This window comes from Cyprinodon tularosa, unplaced genomic scaffold (assembly GCF_016077235.1).
Source record: "Cyprinodon tularosa strain WSP-4 unplaced genomic scaffold, ASM1607723v1 ctg107, whole genome shotgun sequence".
Lineage (NCBI taxonomy): Eukaryota > Metazoa > Chordata > Actinopteri > Cyprinodontiformes > Cyprinodontidae > Cyprinodon > Cyprinodon tularosa.
Genome location: NW_024037860.1, coordinates 1,732,740 through 1,749,968, shown reverse-complemented (window position 1 = coordinate 1,749,968; position 17,229 = coordinate 1,732,740). Strand labels below are relative to the sequence as shown.

Below are 17,229 nucleotides of genomic sequence, written 5' to 3'. Positions count from 1 at the left end.
CAATTTATATTTGGTATGTGTTAATTATTATTTTTAGCAATAATTGATTCATAGTGCATTCCTCTTCTTGGAAGTCTTGTTTCCTAGGATTTGGCATCATCATTATCATTATTGTTGCTGTGAGGATCTGATTGTTTCATGAATTGTAACTCTGGACAAAAATTCTAGGACCATGATACATTAAACCAACTAGCATAATTTTTGAGGTTGTGCATGCCTGTTTATATGGCAGTTGTAAAAGTTATCTAATTATTATCGGAGATTACAACTGTTAAGATCCTACAATAAGTGTTTGCTTTTTATGGAAACAAAGTTCACCCATTGACATGTCTAACCTCAAGTATTGGTTTTTTACAGTGTAACCTAAAAGTATATCTGCTAATTATTTTGTTCTGATACATAAATGACAAGAGGTTTGGTTCAGAGAATATTTATTTACAGCATAACCTTATCATAAAATACAACAAAAATCCTCATTCTTATTTAAGCAACAGTTGCCCCAAAAATCAAATTCAGTTTGTGATGCTAAAATTAAGTGAGTTAAAAAAGTTTACATTTTTCATAAATTTTAAATCCTTGTCATAGCAAAGTTAGTTAAACATGCTAGGCACATTCATAACAACGAAAAACATTAAAACAATTTAACATGACGTAAAACCAAAAATCATGGTATGGAGAAAGCAAAAAAACAAACAAAAAGCAAACAAAAAAACAAAACAAAACTGAAGCCTTCTCAGGTTGCTTTGAAAATCCATGTAAAAACATCAAACAAAATAATCTGACAGCATAGATTGATGCAGTTGAAATTATTGACATATACACTCTGGCTTAACTGGATTTACGATAAAAGTTACCATAAATATAGGCAATGGACAATAAAGGCAATAAAAGTAATTTCATTTCATTGAAGTGTTCCAATGTCAAATACAAACTGTTGATGCAGAGTTGTGCATTGGGGGTATTAATATTCTAACCTAGTTTAGCAAAAATATCACTAATATTATTCAAGTAATAATATAATTGCCAAGTGTACACGACTAGACAGTGTTTGATGAAAAAGTTAATCCCAAGATGAAAGTGACTCAGGCTCAGTTTTCCTCAAATGTGGCACGTGATGGTGGAAGGAAGGGGATTTTTAAATGAAGATCTAGGAGCAAATAAAAATTACTATGATAAGAAAGCAAAGGGAAAAAGCAAATAAAATGGACAAAAACAATGTAGGATGGGGGGGTGGGGGACAAACATCAAGCATGAAAGACAATGTATTTTGAAATAGCTAAGGGTAGTACCTGTTTTTCTGAGTGAGGATGACGTGGTCTCACGTATCCATCAACAGCAGGTGAGGAATGCACTCGCGGCCACTGATTATCCATTCTGACATTTTGGACTCTGATTGATTTACCAATCTATAAAACAGAAGCAGATGAACAGAAAAAACTGTATTAGAAGTTGAACAGGTGAATAGAAAACTTAAATGGCCCATTGGATTTTAAGTTAAATAAATTCATTCTAGTTTTTGAGATATGTTAAAATAATAAAGAAAAACAAATCAAAAAAAGAAGAAGAAAAAAAATGTCATCTATAAATAAAAGAGAGAAAAAAAAAACACTTACAAAATTCAAATAAACAGGCAGCAGGTTGGTGAAGGAGTGCAGGACTGAGTGTGACATCATCTTGGGATTTGGCAGGAACACTTGACTGATGTTCAATTTGAGGAACCCAGAAATTGCAGTTTGTACAACAATAAAGATGCTTACTTTCCTACTGATCATAAAATGCCAGAGGTAATGACAATGTGGAACCAAATTAACAACAGTCTTTTCAGTTGATTACAATAGTCCCTTTCAATGATGCATTCGATAATGGTTCAGTTTGTAGTGTTTTACTGGTATATTTGGTGCTCTCATTTACGCAGTACAGTGTACATATTGTCAGATAATATGAAAACATTACATACTCTATACAAATGTTTCAAAGTATCAAATGCATCTGTATGTTGTAGATAAAAACATTAAATCTGTTGACATTCAATTTGTCATTACTACTAGTCATAAAGCTGTAAAATAGGCAAAACAAATGAACTAAACAACTATAAAACTTTCAAGAAACATGGGCAGTGGAAAAAAGTATTTTTTTTGGTATGTATATAATATATATTAGTCTTAGAAAGCACTAGTACACATCTATTGAACACTTGTAAAAAAAAAAAAAAAAAAAATAAAGAATATGGTCACCTAAAAACAGCAGAAACATTGCTTTCTTTTGGAATTTGTCTTAGAAAAGTTTGACTTAATAACTGTTATTAAATAAATTTGATTTTTCCATATTCATAGTGATTCATGGTTAATTCCTCACAAAAGAGGCACTTGTTTACAGAAGTAAAGTTCAAATATATATATATAAAAGAAATCCATTGTTAAGGCAATCTTAATTTGATGACATGCAATATTGAATAAATAATTTTTACTTTTTCGCTACAGCAACTATTTTTCCTGTTAGAAATGCATCTATAAAGTGCATTAGTACTATTGGTTCTTAATCAAATGTTATCAGGAACAGCAATAGGTCATTAGTATCTGCGGCTGTAGCTAGATGAGGGTGTATAGGAGGAGGATGAGAAGTTCATGTTAAAGCCTGTGCCAGCATCAAAGCTGCCTCTCCTAGAGCCTGTACGAGATCCGGTTCTTGAGCCAGTCCGAGAGCCATATGCAGATCCAGAGCCACTGGCATTGTAGGGACTGTAGAGCCCTTTGCTAGACTGTGAGGAGGCTTCTAGAAGCCTCATACCAGAGCCTTCTTCAACCATGCTTTTGTCCATGGCATCTTTGAAGGAGATTTTCAGCTTGGTTTTTGGGCATGTTAGATATTTTGAATAGGCACTGACATCTCTTAGTTTTTGGGCAGTTCGGGCATCGATTGTTCCTTTTCTGATGGATTCATCCAGAGACACTCGGCCTGGAATATCTGGCTCAATAAGTCCACCTGTCAAATATTGAACCTCAAGGAAACGCTGACCAGCTTCATAATACAACCAGCCTTTCTTTAGAGCCTGAGAAGCTGACATTTTTACTTTAGTTCTTGGGTCTTCAAATCCATTAAAAGCTTTTTGTGCCAGATTGAGGCGATCAACCATAACCTTATCAACCAAGCCTTTCTCTGTAGCTTCAGCAACTGTCAGTTTCTCCCCAGTCGTGGGGTCAAGTATTCCTCCTGTGCAGGCTTGGGCCTCCAACAGTCTTTGGCCTGTAATGTTGTCTAATACATTTCTGTGCATAGCTTCAGTAATAGAAACCTTCTCTAGTGTATCTATGTCCAATATTCCTGCTATAGGTCCTGTCTCTTCTGATGGGTCATTCCATATTACAGCAGGGGGTTTTGTGGAGGGTATGGGGCTCATGGAAGTGGAGTAAGTGGAACCAGATGTAGAACCAAATGAGGATGAGCGTGAACGGAAGCCTCCCATACCTCCAGAAAGCATGTCTGCAAACTCTGTGATGGACAGGTTCCCAGCTCTATATGTATCAAGGGAATTCTGGTCAATAAGTCCGCGTGAAATAGCATCATCAATGTCATACTGTCTACCTGATCTTCTGTCAATAATAATGGATTTTACAGTGCCATCAGAGGAGGTCATTGTGATTTCCTCCCATTCACACTCCTGTTCAGAGAGCTCCAGGTATGTTTGGTTGTCAATGAGCCCTTTCCTGTAGGCCTCATATACAGACATCTCTTTGCCTGTCTCTGGGTCTACAATAACAATTCTGCGTTTACGGACAGATGATTTGGAGGAGGTCTTTCTTTCCCGCTTCTTTTCTTTCAGTAGCAGGAGCACAAGGCCAGTGTCAGGATCAGTAATACACCTTTCCATAAGCTGAAGATAGGTAAGATTTTCTTCAGTATTAGGATCAAAGAAACCCTTGGTGTCATCTGATGGGTCAGTCAGAATTTCATTCATTTCTTCATCAAAGAATCCACGTTTGTAGGCTATTTCAACGGGTAAACGATGACTTTCTTCTGGGTCAATTATTCCACCGGTGGCAATCTGAGCTTCCAGGAGACGGATTCCATGATCTTTCAAGATGAGTCCCTTTTTCATGGCCTGGAACAAAGAGATCGTCTTGCCTGAATATGGATCTCTATACCCTGTCACTGCACGCTCAGCAGAGAGAAGCTTGTCTTTGAATTCTGGACCTACAATTCCCATCTTTACAGCCTCATTTACAGTCAGTTTCAGGTTCTTGATTGGATCAATGACATATCCTGTGGCCGCCTGAGCCTCAAGCAGTTCAAATGCAGTGCCTGGTCTTATCATGTTTTTCTTCATGGCCTGGTAAATGGAAAGACGCTCTTTGTTTGACTCCAAGAACACACCAGCAATACACCCTGTGCCCTCGAGATATCTTGAGAGTCTATTGCTAACTTCCTCCACTGAAAGTAGGCCCTCATTCAATTCAGTGACAGTCTGCTGGTCAATAATTTGTGATCGGATCAGCTCCTCCATTGTGATCTGTTTTCTCAATCCCTTGAATGTTAGTCTCTTATCTCCCAAGGACAGTAGGCGCAATCCACCTTCTAACTTGCATCTTTTGAGGAGCTGGGCGTATGACAGTTGTTCATCTGTAACTGGATCGATGAAACCCTTGACATTGTCTGTCAGCTTCTCATTGGTTTCCTTGTTAATATAACCTCTTTGCAATGCAATGTCAGCTGGAAGATGAAACTGGAATTCTGGATCAATGATGCCTCCAGTAGCAGTTTGCGCCTCCAACATTTTTAGGGCATAATCCTCTGGAACAAGATCCTTTTTCATGGCCTGGAAAAGAGATATGATCTTCCCACTGTATGGATCCTTGTATCCAGTGACAGCTCTTTCAGCTGAAAGCAGTTTGTCATGGATCTCGGGTCCAACAACTTCCTTACGAACAGCTTCATCAACAGTGAGTGTTTCACTCTTTATTGGGTCAATAATAAAGCCTGTTGCAGCTTGTGCCTCCAAGAGACTGAGGCCTATTTCTGGTTTAATAAAACCTCTTTTCATTGCTTGATATATGCTAATCTTGGAGCTTGAGTCTGTTGTGACACCAGCAACACAGCCTGTGCCATAGAGATACTGTTTTACACTGGTCATCTCCATTATATCACAAATATCTCTCTTGCCTTGTTTCAGAAGGTTGTATGTCTCCAGATCAATGATGCGGGCACTGTAGAGCTCCTCAATAGTTATCCTTCTTCTTATGGTCTTATACGACAATGCACTGTCATTTCTGATCACTTCTCTTTGCTCCATTATCTCAATTATAATGATGATCATCCGTTCTTTAGTGATTTTGCCAGAACGGTATTCTTCCAAGAGTTTCTCCCTCTCCTGCTCTGGAAGCAAATTTGAGTTCATGACATCCCAGAGGTTCATTGGCTTATCAGCAAGGCCCTCAATTGGAATGTCAATCTGGGTGCTGGTAAGATCACTCTGAGTTTGCTGTTCTGTATAAAGATATGTCTTCTCCACAACAGTTGGAGACTGGGGTTTGGAGAGGGGAAGGATGTACAGGCCTGTGTCTTTATCTTTTTTGCATTTGTCTTTAAGTTGCTTGTAACTTGCATTCTCATCAGTTTCTGGATCGGAGAAAGGTTTGCTTTCAACTGAAGATTCAGACAAGGTCTTGGCCACTTCCTTACTGAAAATTTGCCTTTGGTATGCAGCATCTGTTGGTACACGGTGATTGTTTACAGGATCAATGATTCCACCACTGAACATCTGTGCTTGCAGCAGGGGGATGGCATGTTCTCTGAGTATAAGATCTTTTTGCATTGCTTCATAAAGAGAGATTTTCTTTCCTGTGAATGGATCTTTGTAACCTGTGACAGCTTTTTCTGCAGAGAGGAGTTTTTCATGGAGCTCTGGACCAACAAGTCCTGCCTTCACTGCCTCATCTACTGAAAGACATTGGTTTTTCACTGGATCTACCATGAAACCAGTGGCTGCCTGAGCCTCGAGAAGCAAAAGGCCAGTGTTGTGCCTAAGAAGTTTTTTCTTCATGGCCTGATAAATACTAATTTTTTCATTTGTTGGGTCCAGGTAGATTCCAGCAATACTTTCAGTGCCCCGGAGGTATTTACTTACTTGTGGATCCTCACTGACTTTCTTAGGTTTTGTTTTGCCTTTTTGAAGAAGGTCAAAGGTTGTTTTGTCAATTATTTTGGAGTCATAAAGAGAGTCCGCTGGAGCATAATCTCGGAGTCCCTTAAAGCTGGATTGTTCCTTTTTCATGGCCTCCTTCTCTTCTACAATGGTAATCATGATCTTAATAATCTTTTCAATTGTAACTTTTCCTGTTCTAAACTGTCTAAGCAGTTCTAATCTCTGTTCTTCAGTGAAATAGTCACTGTTGATTATTTCCCAGAGTGTCATCTTTCTGCCTTTAAATGGTCCATGATCAAGCTCCAGAGTTGCCTGTGTCATAGCCTCTTTTGCCTGGGCCTCAGTGTATGTTGATTCTTCTTTATCATTGATTGCTTCATCACTAAGTGGAAGAAGCTTAAGACCAGTTTTCTTGTCAGTAACACATCTTTCAAACAACTGTGAGTATGTGACATTTTCTTTTGTGTTTGGATCAAAGAAACACTTAGTTTCATCAGTTGGACTGTGTAGACGCTGTTTCATATCATCATCTAAGTAATTTCTCTGGCAAGCAACATCATGAGGTATGCGATGGCTGTTTACTGGATCAATGATTCCACCACTGGTCATTTGGGCATCGAGGAGTCTGATACCTTGCTCTTTTGGAATAAGATCTTTCTTCATTGCTTGGAAGAGAGAAACAGTGTTTCCAGTGTAAGGATCTTTGTAACCAGTAACTGCTCTCTCCGCAGACAGGAGCTTTTCATGCAGCTCAGGACCAACAACCCCAGCTTTGACCGCCTCATCAACAGTGTACTTTTGGTTTTGCACAGGGTCAACCACGTAGCCCGATCCTGCTTGGGCTTCAAGCAATTTCAAAGCAAGTCCTGCTCTCATGATGTCCCTCTTCATAGCTTGATAAAATGACATTGTCTCCTTTGATGAGTTAATGAGTACCCCTGCAATGCAGTCTGTACCCTGGAGTGCTTTGTGAACTGGTTTCAACTCTGAGACATCCTTAACTGACACACTACCCTTTAGCAATTTGTTATAAAGATCATTATCAATGACTTTAGATTCCAGGAGCTCACTGGCAGGAACAGGTGTTCTCAAACCATCAAAGGTAATTTCCTTTTTCTTCTCCTTTTCCTCAGCCACAGTAATAACAATCTTTATTATTTTTTCAATGGTTATTTTGCCTGTCTTGTACTGCCGAAGAAGGTCCTTCTTCTGATCTTCCGTGAAATATTCTGAGTTTATTATCTCCCAAATTGTGACGGTTTTACCCTTGAATCTTCCAAAGGGTACAGATACTGTTGTTTTGCTGAAAACATCTTTTGTCTCTTCTTCTGTGTAAATACTGGAGCACTGAGCTGCTTTTTCTGTGATTGGCAGAATTAACAGATTGGTGTCTGGGTCAGCAGTGCATCTTGCCATAAGCTCAGAATATGTCAGTGGTTCCTGAGTACTGGGGTCAAAGTATCCCTTTGCATCATCTGATGGTTTTGCCATTATCTTATTCATTTCTGCATCGTACTGTCCCTGTTTATAGGCTATTTCATTGGGAACACGATGACTGTTGACAGGATCAATAATGCCACCAGTGCCAAGCTGGGCTTCAAGGATTCTGATTGCATGGTCACGGTCTATCAGATCTTTCTTCATTGCTTCAAAAACAGAGATCTTTCCACCAGTGTAGGGATCTTTGTAGCCAACAACAGCCCTTTCGGCTGAAAGCATTTTGTCATGTAGTTCAGGGCCAATCAAACCTTCCTTGACTGCCTCATTAACAGTAAGTTTCTTATTCTTAATGGGATCTAACATGTAACCTGTGGCTGCCTGTGCCTCAAGGAGGATCATTGCTGTACCAGGAGTAATAAATTTTTCCTTTGAAGCTTGATAAATTGACATTTTTTGATTATTTGGTGTTAAAACACCAGCAATTGCCTGCTTTCCTCTAAGAATTTGTTTGAGATTTTCAGTTTTACTAAGCTCCTGAACAGTGGTTTTGCCATCTTTAAGCTTGTCAAACTCCTTCTTGGGTAAAAGCCCAAGGTCATGGAGTCTGCTTGCTGGTACCTTATCACGGATGCCATCAAAAGCTAAAGGATCTGGTTTCTTTTCTACACCATCTACAGTGTCAATGGCTTGACCATTATAAATTGTCTTTGTTATTTCAACTGTTGTCAAATGGACATGCTCTTTGCCTGGAACAGTGTTAATATTAGTTTCTTTTTGGGCTTCAAGCTGCTGCAATTTTTCACGTAATTTCTGGTTTTCTTCGGCAAGAATCCGTTCTTGTTCTAATCTCTTTCTCTCTAGTTCTTGCATTTCTTTTTGCTTGTTAATCATCTCTTGCTCTGCCTCTTTCTGTTTGCTAAGTGCTGCGTCCATGGTAGCTAAAAGGTTCTTCTTCTCCTCTTCCATCAGCTGTCTCTGGCGTTCTTGCTCATCTTTTAGAGCTTTTGCCTTTCTTACTTCCTCCTCAAACTGGCTTTCAAGTCTCTTCTTTTCCTCCTCAATAAGCTTCTCCTTCTGCAAAAGTAGCTCCTTTTCTGTCAAGAATGTCTGCTGAAGCATAGTCTTCTCATGCTCAATTTGTTTTTGCTGTGCATCAGCCATCTAATGGAGAAACAGAAAAAAATTAGTTACAACAGGGTTATTGCATTCATGTTTAGTGTCAAAAAAGCAAACTTTTTTTTTTTTTTTGGTGAATCTGCAATAACCAGGTTCTGTACAATGCACTCTGCTTGTGCACTAGAAGATCAAACTTTCTTTTTTACTAATGTTGACCCAGTCTAACACTGAATGGCAGGACTGAGAAGAATGTATGGTGGAAGATTAGACATAAAAGAGTTAAAGGCTTATCATAGTAAATTGGTTATACCCCATAAATGTTATTTTACAATTTCACAAAAACCACGATGCATTCTTTTGTATAGTTCCTTCCTTATATTCCCCCCAGATGTGCTTATTTGTTCTATTTTTAAATTAGATATACATAAAAAATATAGTCTCAATCTACTCAGAGAGTAACGATGCAACAAATGAGAACAAATAGATGAAACAAAACAAAAAAGTATAATTTGGAATTATTTTGAATACCTGTTGAATCACATACAAAGAACTCTACACCAGAAGCAAAGTTTTTGAACCCAATTTGTTTCCAATCTAATTAGAATATCAGTTTTTCATACATTTGTGCAAATATTACATAAAGGATTAATATATTATATATTGGACTTAGTTCAACCACTTGGGTGATTCAGTCTAAGGTTCTAAGAGTTTATTATATCAGATGTTAGGTGTTAAAGTTTGACCTGGAGTGACTGAAAATGAAGACATTTATAAAAGTTCAACGAAGGCTGGTAGTTTTGATTTTAATAGACATATTAAAATAACAATCCCTTTTAAATGATGAACAATCTAAGTTCTACTTAAAGGCACACTATGCAACATTTTTCAGTTAATTAATGTGTTCCATAACGTTTTGGATGATTAAATGAGTAATTTCAGGTTGAACAAAGGTATTCTCGGCCGCCCTGGTGGTCTGTGGGGGAAATACCGCACTTGCAATTGCAGGAGCACCGACCCGCACCCACAGGCTCAGAAGTCTCGCGAGAGTCGGTCTTGCTTTACGGCGAGAACTGCTACATCCCCCATTTAAAAGCATGCTCGTTGCTAGCACAGTGGCGATCTTTGTGCAGTGCTGCTTTCACACCGGACGCAGCAAAATGGCGTCTGCTGCTTCATTTTTACTGCTTGTACCAGTTAGTTCTGACGCGCGGCTGAAGCAGCTTTGCTGCTCTGGCTGCGCGGTGCAAAAGTGTGTCTGACGCGCGTTGGGCGGAGCTTCACTATCCTTTCTCTGCCTTGCAGCTATATTTGCTGTGATCAGTGGGAATAAAGTAGTTTTAATGTTTTTAAGTGAGAAAATACACCTGAAAACGTAATCAGTGCAGTCAGTTCATTCAGATTATCATCCTGCCTTACAATATTTTTTCTGTCGGAGCCGCTCAGACCCCCACATACCAGCGGGGTGCCGACAGTAGGAATCCCTTCATCAGCAGCCTCTGGCCGGGTCGCCTCCTCGCGGTTCACCGCGGCAGCTTGTAGGTGTTTTTCATCTAAATAATCCAAACTGCAGGCAGCAGGATAATAAAAGCCAACATATTCTGCCGGCAGATTTCTGCATTTTAAGTTAATTTAGGCGTCAATAAACTGTTTAAGAGGAGTGATCATAGCGCTCTGATCATCAGTGCTGTGTCTCTCTCCCTGCCAGCTCCCAGATCAGCTTCTCTGATTGGTTGACGCTGTGCGTCGAGCAGCAAAAATTAAATTTTTCCATCTCGAGCAGCAGCGCGTTTGCGGCGCGTCACGCGCGTCAGATGCTTAGTCATTTGTTGCGTTCGCCTGTCTGCTAAGCTCAAAACAACCGCGCCTGGCTTGACGGAGAAACCAGGAGAACAGCTGTGCATATTTACGACAGTGCACTTTTACTTTCGCCCTCTGAGGGGAGCCTCGCTGGAAAATCAACACCGGTTGCATAGTGTACCTTTAAAAGCATTAACCAGGTGAGTCCAATCTGCACAGGTTAATTCACTGTGCAGATTGGACTCACCTGCTTCAGTGGGCGGGTAGAACAAATACAAGTTTTGTTTTTTTAATCAGCCATGGCAGCTATTTATAAACTATTGTTAATGTTAATTATCCAGTATGAATCCAAACAATTAAAATTACTGTTACTCAAGCTTGTTAAAAAATGAATAGAATAAAGCCTCTGCAAAAGACAACTTTAACTTTTTACTTATATTATAGTAAAACAACAGAAATGCAGAAGCTTTATAAAGACAATATAAGCCATAACAGTGTTATCCTATTTTATGTTAGCGAGGCATTACAGTGGACTGTACAAACCTCATAACTATAGTAATATATTTGTAATTAAGCTAAGAATAAAGATGCGATTATGAAAAACTTGCTTTAGCAATTTATTTTGCATTGCATTTTGTTTAAAAGGAATAGCAATAGTAATAATGTTAATCACACTGCAATGTGTTAGAAAAAAATACCTTATTATTTTTGAAGGTTTTAAATAGCAACTACGGTAAATCCAAAATTCTCTTTTTGCAGTAGAGTATGTTCATGTTACTTAGAAAACCTTGGGAATTTTGTGTAATCTTATTTAATTTTGAAATATTTGGTTTAAAACTGTATGAGAGCTGACCTCTATATAATGTGGCTGCTACAGCTCATTTTCCTATTAGTTCAGCTTGGTCTACCATTGTCTACCATTTTGCATTTGGGTATAACAGGGCATTATATTTAGTTCAGAACTCAGAAGTCAGATTGACATTAACTCAGATGTGATAGTGTTCCAGTTTCCCACTTGTGGGCGCTTAATTCTCAACTGTTTGGCTGATGGTACAAGAAAAAAAAAAAAAAAGATAAAAAAATCTGTGTCGTATTTTGACTTTGAGCACAAATGGAGTGCACCATAAAACCTTTTAAATGAGACAAACCCCTGAAGCTAATCACGATTTTTTAAATGCATGTGTTGGGAGTATTAATCAATAGCATTTTTCGGGTGGGCATCGCAGTACCTACATCAGCAGAACGTTTTATTTTAGGCATTTGTCACGTCAAATTCGTATCACTCGTCCTCCTTCTGTCCAAACACACATTTAGCCCCATCTGCTAATACCCACAGTTGGACCCTCTGTGTCTCTTAGCATGATTGACTTTATTGGAAGTTATCAACATTTGTGTGGGGAGTTTCTACATTGAGTTTAGCTACACTTCAAACAAATAATCATTAAAAAACAAATCTTGTATGTCTTTTTTGAGAACTTTTCTTTTAAATCTCATCTTTAGTTATTGAAATAGTGAGAACCATGACTGTCTTGTAAATGGCCATTTTAAAACAAGCTGGATATCCAAATAATGGTCATAATAATAATTCTGGTAAAAGGCTGATAGATGATTCTTGGATTTTAGGTTATATGCATGTCAAGAAATTTGTTCAAGTTAACAGTCGCTAATGATTATTGTAGGAGGGACAAATCTAGTTACTCAAACAAGTTAAAAACATCATTCAGGTGTCAGCTTAACTTGCATAAAGTTCAGCTGATATTTAAGTCACGGATTCAGAAAAATCTATTTAATTTTGCTGAACATGGATACGTAGATATATGTTCTTTTTGGTAGACAAATGGGAAAAATTTTAATTCGCCAAGTTATTGGTGTTGTGGATTTTGGAATCCCTGTCAACCAATGAATTGCTTTTTATCTTTCACTCAAACGGTTTTGTCATTTTAAACTGGCCTTTCCAAACTAGTTTATAGCATTTGAGTTTAAAGTCAAAGATGAGATTAACAGAAAATGAGACAGGTCTTAAAATGGCAAAACATTCCAGGGCGTCAGGAGGCATTCAGGATATGATCTGCATGAGCACAGTGCATTGTAAGAATATTAAAAGTAAAATCATAACATAATTGAAAAGTACTGATTTGTGATTAGTATAATCAAAGAAAGAAAAACAATTTTAGGAAGGACATGGGTTAGTATTTAGACAGTATTGACAATGACATAAGCTGCTTTGCTATGTCATTTTTGACACAATACCTCTTTTGATTTATTTTGAAGGTCCTCAGCCTCTTTTTTCAGTCTAGCCTTCTCATTCTCTAGGTCTGCGATTGCTTTGCGTAAATCATCAGCCTCTTTGCTTGTGTTTTGTCTCTCATATTCCAGTTTTTCGACAGTAGTCATTTTTTCCTTTGTTGCGATTTCAGTCTCGTGAAGGCGGGCTGCAATGGTATCAGCCTGTTTCTTGAATTTTTTGGCCTCTTCTTCAGCTTTGGCCTGAGCATCACTGAGCTGAGAGACCTGAAGTTTTAGTTTTTCAGCTTCAGCCAAGATACCAATTTGCTTTTTTCTTTCCGCTTCAAGTGTTCGCTGGTACTCCTCTGTCTCCTCCTCTAGACGCTGCTGCATCAGCTGTTTATCCTCCAGAAGCTTTTGAGCCTGCTCTTGAGCTAGATCTTTCTGCTTTTGGAGCATCTCAGCCTCAGCTCTGAGTTTGGATGCCTCTTGAATGGCTTGCATTTTCTCTTTGAGCATTTTGTCCGCCAGTGCTCGCTGCTGGTTGAGATCATCTTCTGCAATTTGTCTTAAGCGAGCAGCCTCTTGGGCCTCAACACTGAGCCTAGCAGCATCTTCTGCAAGCTTTTTCATATTCTCAGCCTCCTCAGCAAGGAACTTTTGTGTGTTATCTTTGTCCTTTTTGATTAGCCGCTGGTTTTCGTCCTCAATTTTCAATTTTAGTTTGAGTAGCTCCTCCATCTGAACCTTAACTCTGAACAGTTCATCTTCCACCTGGGCTTTTTGCTTGACAGCATCATCAACTTCATCCTTAAGGCGCTGGAGCTCATCATCCAGGACAGACTTCTGTTTATCCGTTTCATCAAGCTGAAGTTTAACCCTTGTCAGCTCTTGTTCCACTTGAAACTTCTGTTTAAGTGTTTGCTCAGCCAGCTTTTTGTGCTTTGCCATTTCAGCATCGGCTTGTTGTTTCTGCTTGAGAGCTGCAGCCTCTGCCTGTGCTCGCTTAGCAGCTTCAAATTCAGCCTCCTTCCTCAACCTCTCAGCATCTTCCTGAGCTTGGGCTTGGATGATGGCTTCCTGCTCAGCAGCAGCCTTTTGTCTTTCTGCCTCCTCTGCTTGTTGACGAAGAAGAGCTGCTTCTCTTTCTGCCTTTTCCTTAGCCGCCTCTGCCTCTTTAGCAAGCTTCTTGGCTTTCTCATACTCTTCCTTAAGCTTCTTCTGCATTAAGCTGTCCTCTTTCTGTTGAGCAAGGACGCTTTGCACTTGCTGCTCTGCTGCACTGCATTTGAGGGCAGCTTGTTGGGCTTCAACAATCTGTTTCTCAGCTTCTTTATCAGCTTCATCTTTCTGCTTTCTGGCTTCTTCTGCTTTCTTTTTCAGACGTTCAAGCTCATCTTGGGCTGCCTTGCGTTGTCTGGCCGCCTCTTCTTCCGCAGCGGCAATCTTCTTGACCTTTTCTTCTGCTTCTCTTCTCCTCTTCTCTTCCTCCAGGGCAAGCTTCCTCAGCTTCTCAGCCTCCTCTTCAGCTCTAAGCTTGCTTTGTTGAGTTTCTTCTGCAATGTTTTTCAGCTTGTTAAGTTCTAGCTCAAGATCGAGTTTTCCAGATGAAGCCTTTTCAAAGTTAAGCTTAAGAATTCGGATTTCTTCTTCAACAATCCGCTTCTGCTTGAGCGTGTCATCCACTAATGCTCGTTGTCTGTCCATTTCAACCTCCGATGACTTTTTAAGCTGGACTATCTTTTCTTCTATGTCTTGCTTGTGCTGGTTTGCCTGGTCCTCGAGGGATTTCCTCTGGTAAGCCTCATCCTCAGCTTGGCGCCTGAGCCTCTCGTTTTCTGCCTCCTTCTCTTTCAACGCAATCTCAGCCTCTGTTTTAAGGCGGGTTGCTTCACTGATCGCAGCAAGCTTCTCTTTGAGAATCCGCTCAGACTCCGCTCTCTGCCGAGCTGCTTCTTCCTCTGCAATTTGCCGCTGATGCTTGGCTTCCTCTGCAATGGCTCTGAGTCGACTTGCTTCATCAGCCAGGTCCTTCATCTTGGAGGCTTCTGCTTCAAGAAGTTGTTTACTTTTCTCTGTGTTGGACATAGACTCCTTTTCCGCCTTAGACTTCAACTGAATAAGTAAATCCATCTCGCTCCTCACTTTGGCCAGTTCATCTTCTAGTTCTTTTCTTTGTTGCTGTGCAGCAATGACTTCATTTTTCAGACGATAGAGTTCATCTTCAAGCAAGGATCTCTGTTGCTCTGCATTGTCAAAATCTGCCCTCAGTCGAATGAGCTCCTGTTCTGCTGTGAGCTTCTGCTGAGCTGTGCTCTCAGCTACCTTCCTCTGCCTCTCAAGTTCTTGCTCTGCCATTTCCTTCTGCTTCAGAGCTGACTCTTCCGCTTTGGCTCTCTTCTTTGCCTCCCGTTCTGCATCCTCCTTTTGTTTTTCGGCTTCTTCTTGGGCTACAGTCTTTTTGTGTGCTTCTTCTTCAGCTTGGAGTCTTAGACGAAGGGCTTCATTGGCTTTCTGTCTCCATTTTTCAAGTTCTTTTTCAGCCTCTTCTCTGGCGTTTTCTGCATCCTCTTGTTGTTTCTTGAGACGATTTGCTTCTTGTTGCAGCTGAAGCACGGCGCCGTGCTCTTGCTTGAGTGATTCCTCCAATTTGGAGGTCTTTTCTGCAAATGACATGTGTTTGCTCTGGAGTTCAGCAGAAGCGCTCTTCTGGGCTGCCTCATGAGCTACTTTGATTTGTTTTTCTTTTTCAACCTCTGCTTGCTTGACTTGTCTCTCAGCTTCTTCAGCCTGCCTTCTGAGGTTTTCAAGGTCTTCAAGGGCTTTTTGTTTTTGTTTCGCTGCTTCCTTCTCTGCCTCAGATTTGCGCTTAAGTTCCTCCTCGGCCATGCGCTTTTTCTGTGTCTCCTCGCTGACCTGTTTACGGAGCTTTTCGGCCTCCTCCTGGGCAGCCTTTCTGAGTTTTTCTGCTTCCTCAGCTCTATCGCGAAGTTGCTTGACCTCAGATTCTGCGGTAGCCTTTTGATTTACGGTTGTCTCAAGCTGAAGTCTTATAAGACGGATTTCCTCTTCAATCTTGAGTCTACTTTGAAGAGCTTCATCCACTTGCTGGCTTTTGTCTTTGATTTGTTGCTCTGAGAGGTTTTTAAGCTCACTTAGCTCCAGCTGGATGTTTTGCTTTTGGTTTTCCGCATCTACAGCAGCAACTTCTCTCCTGTTTACTTCTTCCTGCATTTTCAGCTTCAGCTCACGGGCCTCTTTCTCAGCGTTAGCAACGGCCTTTGCTTGAGTTTCAGCTAACTGCTTCTGTTTGTCTAACTCAGCCTGCATCTCCGCCATCTTTTTTTGCTCTTCTGCTTTGAGTTTCTGTGCAGCTTTCTGCATTAGTGGAAGCAAAATGGTAAAGAAAGGATTATAATCAAGCATGATAGGTTAAAGGTAATACCTAACATTGACCAGCTCAAAACAGTGTGGAATACAATTATTAAAACTGTTTCTATGACAGCCTTAACTCACTGTTTAAGAGCAAGTAAATGTGATGTATTACCTAGGCAGTGTTAAGGTTAAAATTAGCTCAAGAAAGAGTTCAATTACTAGATGCAAATTAGATGCACATTCATTATAGTGATGTTAAATTCACGATGCAATCAAAAATCAATCATGACAAGACAAATCAGAGCAAACAGAGGAACGTGAATGATTAAATTAATGTAAGGGAACAAAATATCACTTCACAACACAGCAAGAAAATCATGGCATGCAAATGTAGCTGTAGCATTCTCTTTCGGAAATGACGAGGGAGCTGATTTTTGAACCAGGATACAAATAATCCACAGTATTTCAAAATGGTAACTGATGATATCAATCAACTGATTGCTTTCAGTTTCATACCAGCATGTTTATGTATTTGTATGTGTGTGTAAAGCATTTAGCCAACTTCCTAAAACTCCTTATCCCTACAAGCTTTTTATCAAAGTCATATCTACACTTCGAACACATGCACTGGGAGTTCTTTAAATCACTGTTGTGACTTAGTGGAGGTAAAGGGTTAAGCAAAGTCAAAGATGAAACATTCATGTTAGTTGAGACAAGTTTTGTGAAAACACTGGAATATGTTTCAGAGGGATTGGTATTAAAAGCTGAACCCTTTACAAAGGCTGTTAGAATGGATATCAAAGACAAGGTGTTGAACTTGTAAGACTTCCACCAAAACTAGAGATGCACTGAAAAACTAGCTGGAAAAAAAAAATACAATCTCTTTCTAACTGTGAACTTAAATAGTTTAGTACTACTGATATATTTCAAAGAGAGAGAAAACTTAAATGTGTTAAAGGCTGTTTGAAAAACCCAACAGCATATTTAAGGCCCTTTGAGAAATGTCTGCAGCTCATTTATATAGCTAGGGAAGAAATGGGGGAGGGTAGAACTTTTAACAGATAAAAAAAGCAAAACACTATACACCCAAATTACTTGGTTTTACCCTTTAGAGCTTTAGTTAGAGAACTCTTCTA

General features: G+C 39.6%; 2 protein-coding genes across 19 annotated transcripts in view; both read right to left on the bottom strand.

The window, feature by feature from the left end:
• The window catches only part of macf1b (microtubule actin crosslinking factor 1b), a 50,282-nt gene extending 48,609 nt beyond the window's left edge, over positions 1–1,673 (bottom strand). The window contains exon 1 of the mRNA XM_038289977.1: positions 1,614–1,673. Coding sequence (XP_038145905.1) covers positions 1,614–1,673 — 60 coding nt within the window. The remainder of the gene's footprint in view (positions 1–1,613) is intronic.
• Positions 1,386–17,229, bottom strand: part of LOC119785934 (plectin-like) — a 158,830-nt gene continuing 142,986 nt past the window's right edge. For 17 of the 18 annotated variants that reach the window (XM_038288968.1, XM_038288974.1, XM_038288982.1 and 14 more), the window contains 3 exons: positions 12,743–16,096; positions 1,614–8,740; positions 1,386–1,406 (listed from right to left, as the gene is read on the bottom strand). In XM_038288968.1, the coding sequence (XP_038144896.1) occupies positions 2,570–8,740; positions 12,743–16,096 (9,525 nt within the window). In that variant the 3' untranslated portion in view covers positions 1,386–1,406; positions 1,614–2,569. The remainder of the gene's footprint in view (positions 1,407–1,613; positions 8,741–12,742; positions 16,097–17,229) is intronic. The other variant, XM_038288961.1, reaches the window with a different exon arrangement.